Source organism: Phragmites australis, chromosome 21 (assembly GCF_958298935.1).
Source record: "Phragmites australis chromosome 21, lpPhrAust1.1, whole genome shotgun sequence".
NCBI lineage: Eukaryota > Viridiplantae > Streptophyta > Magnoliopsida > Poales > Poaceae > Phragmites > Phragmites australis.
Genome location: NC_084941.1, coordinates 20,277,823 through 20,281,543, shown reverse-complemented (window position 1 = coordinate 20,281,543; position 3,721 = coordinate 20,277,823). Strand labels below are relative to the sequence as shown.

The 3,721-nt window shown below is 49.0% G+C and overlaps 1 protein-coding gene across 1 annotated transcript; it reads right to left on the bottom strand.

The window, feature by feature from the left end:
- Positions 1-2,088: 2,088 nt before the first annotated feature.
- LOC133903772 (uncharacterized) lies at positions 2,089-3,270 on the bottom strand. The gene has a single exon (XM_062345231.1). It carries the CDS (start codon positions 3,217-3,219, stop codon positions 2,281-2,283), a length of 939 nt encoding a protein of 312 aa, XP_062201215.1. The 5' UTR covers positions 3,220-3,270; the 3' UTR covers positions 2,089-2,280.
- Positions 3,271-3,721: the final 451 nt, after the last annotated feature.

Below are 3,721 nucleotides of genomic sequence, written 5' to 3'. Positions count from 1 at the left end.
GCACTTGCCTGAGGCAAAGCAAGTGGCGGCTAGTCACACTTTGAAAAGCATGCTAGGGTTCCATGGTTTGGCCACAAAATTGTGAGGACTGGAGGGTCACGTGGTATCATTGCAAAGCTTGTATTGAGGCGAAGCTAAGTCGTGAAGAAATCGTGACCGTTTGATGAACAGAGCAAAAAATAGACCAAAATGCTCCGGTAGTAGATATGAGTGCATTACCGGTGAGGGGTATTTTAGGAACAAGAAAACTTAAGGGCCAAGGCACCTCCCTAGGCCTATAAATAGAGGTATAGAGCTATAGAGAGAGGGAGAGCCAGCTATTTAAGTGCTTAGAGATATGTTTTGGAGGAGATGAGAGCGTAGGCTTAACCTTTGTAATAGCTTAGAGCTTTTGTGAGAGAAATCTTTGTAATCTGCCAAAAATAGGGCTGACCTCTGTGCTTATTGAAGATGTTTTTCTTGCATATGCTTATGCTCATCTCCTTCTAGTCTCCTACTTTTGATTCCCTTGTTTTCACTGCAAGTTTTTTCTTTTTCAAGTTGATTTTCATTTTTGCCTTTGAGCAACGGTATTTTCATCTTGTAGAATTGTTGTTCTTGTTGCTAGATACATAAATCTCACATACTCATGTATATGAGAGTGTCTTGAGTTCCCTTGCATCAAAATCGTCAACTTAGGGAGAGCATCTTCACCCGGTGACCATCTTTGATCTTTTGGTGATTCTTCTCAAGATCCGAGATTTGTGTGGGGTTGAATCATGGATTGATTTGTTGAGACACATTGTGTTCTATTCCAACCATAAGATTCACTTCTTGTTGGATCTTCAAGTTTGGTTTTTAATTTCTCGTTTGTTGTTCTGCAAAAATTTGGAACCTCCAGACACAACTTCGGAACCTCCGCATTCTACGGACTCTTCGGACAATTCTCCGGAACCTCCGCAACTTCTGTGTTGGGTGAAGATTTTTCACTACATGTTTGTGTTACGCTTTTTTGTGAAGCCTTTTTCCTTTTTTTTTTTTTGGAAAACTATAGGATCGAGGGTGGTGACTAGAGAGGGGGTGAATAGGCACCTCAACAAAGCTTCAGCTGGATCACTCTTCACTCCAGTGTTCGGAGTATCCAGTCCATTGTCCAGAGTATCCGGTCCTCCTCTGCTCATCGTCTTCCTTGGCAGACATGGCTTGGCAGCATTCGTGACACATTGGCACCTCCATGATCCGCACATCTGCCTATGGCTTACCGCTGTCACGGCCTCTAGACACAAAATTCCTGTTTCACGTGTGTCCGCGAGCGGCCTAACTCGCGAACCTCGTGTGGCTCATATAACAATCCAAGTTGCGGTCCACAGAAAACTTTTTCTCGATAACTTTTTCTCAGTAACTTTTCTCGATAACTTTTCCTCATAAACTTTTTCTCTTAAAACTATTGAGCTAGAAAAGTTTTTTAAAAAAACTTTGTAAAAAAGGAAAAATGTAGAAAAAACTTTCCCAAAAAGGAAAGTTTGGGTTCTCTGGGAGGAAGCGCTACTTCCTTTGCTCGTGCGCATGTGTGGGATAGCACCGTCCCTCTAGACACCCCTTTGCATCGGTCTGCCTCTCGACCGGTCGTGCCCTATTTTGCCTTTAATACGGATAGCACCGTCCCTCTAGACACCCCTTTGCATCGGTCCGCCTCTGGACCAATCGTGCCCTATTTTGCCTTTAATATGATTATGATTTAATTTCGACTTTTGCAAACTATTGAAATGTGAACAAAAAATTCTACAATAATTTTCAAAACTACTACGTTCTATCTAGAGTTTATGTCAAAAGTTTTTTTTCATCCAACGGAATCATTTCCAATATTCTGGCAATTCTGATTTTATTTTCGTTTCCAAGAAAAAAAATGTGTGGTTTAGGAAATGAAACTAACAGTTTTCATGGTTCCCGATTGGTTTCAGCCCTATATGGATGTACTCCCCTGCAAACACTAGCTAGGTGCTCTTTTGCACATTGACATGGTGTTGATTATCATCAACTTCTACCAGTCTAGTTTTGTTTAAAAAATGGCATACTAGTTTAATAATGGTATTCATTATAATATGCCATTGATTCCAATTAACCAAATACAACATTACAATATCAAATTTCGCCCTCTTACAATATCTGATACATGCATAAGAAAGAAAAGCACATAGTTGACCAAATCACCAAATGCAACACCACACATGACCCATCCCACGCTCTTTTTGATCAGTTTGTCGCAGACTAGCAATTGTACCACCATCAGCGACTCCTCGATTAGAGGTTCAAGCCCATGGCGCCAAGCACGGCGGAGACGCATAGAGCGACGCCAATGGCGGCGAGGCGGGCCTCAGGACCGTCTTTCCAGGCCCCACTGTCATAGGGACTGTTGTCCACCAGCGGCTGGCCGAACCCCGCCGCTACACCGCCCACGGCCGCCGCGTCGTGCTCTCCCTGCCCGAGCTCAGGGCCAGCCACCCCCGTTGCGCCACCGAAGGCCGCTGCTCCGCCGCTGACATCGGCCGCCTGCGGCAGCTCCCCCTCCGGCAGCTCCGCCACGTGGCCGTTGCCGCCGGGCTCCTGGCCGAAAGGTAGGTTGCTGCTGTGCGCGCCGAGGGGCTCGGCGAAGGGAGGGAGCGCGGTGCCAAGCCCCGGGGAGCCCGGCGCACCACATCGCTGCGAGTGGCGCGGCTCGTCGCTGGCTCGCCATGCGAGTTCACCGTCCTTGTCGCGGATGCGCATGTCGCCGTCGTCGACGAGCTCGAGCGTCTGGAGGAAGTTGGTGCCGTCGCGGTTGGTCTCGCCGTGCCACACCTCCTCGCTGCCGTCGAACACCTCCAGCCCGTCCCACGAGAAGAGCAGCGCGCACGAGTTCACCGTGCTGATCGGCCGGCACTCCGACTCCCACAAGCTCGTGCCGCCGGCGGCGCCCTCCCCCTCGGCGCCTCCATGACCGGCCGTCTTGCCGATCACCTCGACGTAGCAGAAGTCGGCGCCGAGCCCGCCGGCGCCCGGCACGGTGTGGGTGCGCACGAAGTAGGCCGCGTACTTGCCGGACGGCGAGGTGAGGAACAGCACGGGCGGGCCTCCACCCGGCGGGATGCTCGCCAGGATCCGCTGCTTGGTCACACGCTCGAGCGTCCCCGCCGGTGACGTCGCCGCCGCAAGGGAGGAGCACAGGAGGAGGAGGATGGCAATGCAAGGGAGGAGCTCCATGACTTGCTAGTTGCTTCTTGCAAGATTGGATCGGAAGCTATGTAAGTAGCAGGTGTTTCTTGTGTGGTTGTGCATGGAATGGTTGTGTCTAAATATAGTTGAGGGGGGGGGGGGTGATGATGGAGTTGGAGATGGTGATAACTTAGGGTTTGATTAATGGTGAAGGATGGATACATGGGGAGTGGTTGGTAACCTGCTCCAATACAGCACCAGTAGGGGATTGGGTGTGAGACAAAATTGTGGTGAGAGCTTGATCTGGAACATTTGGATCTGCCTAGGTTGTCAAAGTTCACACATGTTTGTTACTTTAGTGTTGATCTAGCCCAAACTAGCAGGTTATGTTATGTGCTGGTCCACTGGTTCTGGAAGGGGCCACCAACTTCACCCATATCCTACATTTATGCACCATATGGTCTAGGTGGTCATGATTTTTATACATGTCAACCGGTTCGCATTCTAATAATGTAGCACCTCGTCGACCTTAGCGATATGTGTTATTTGT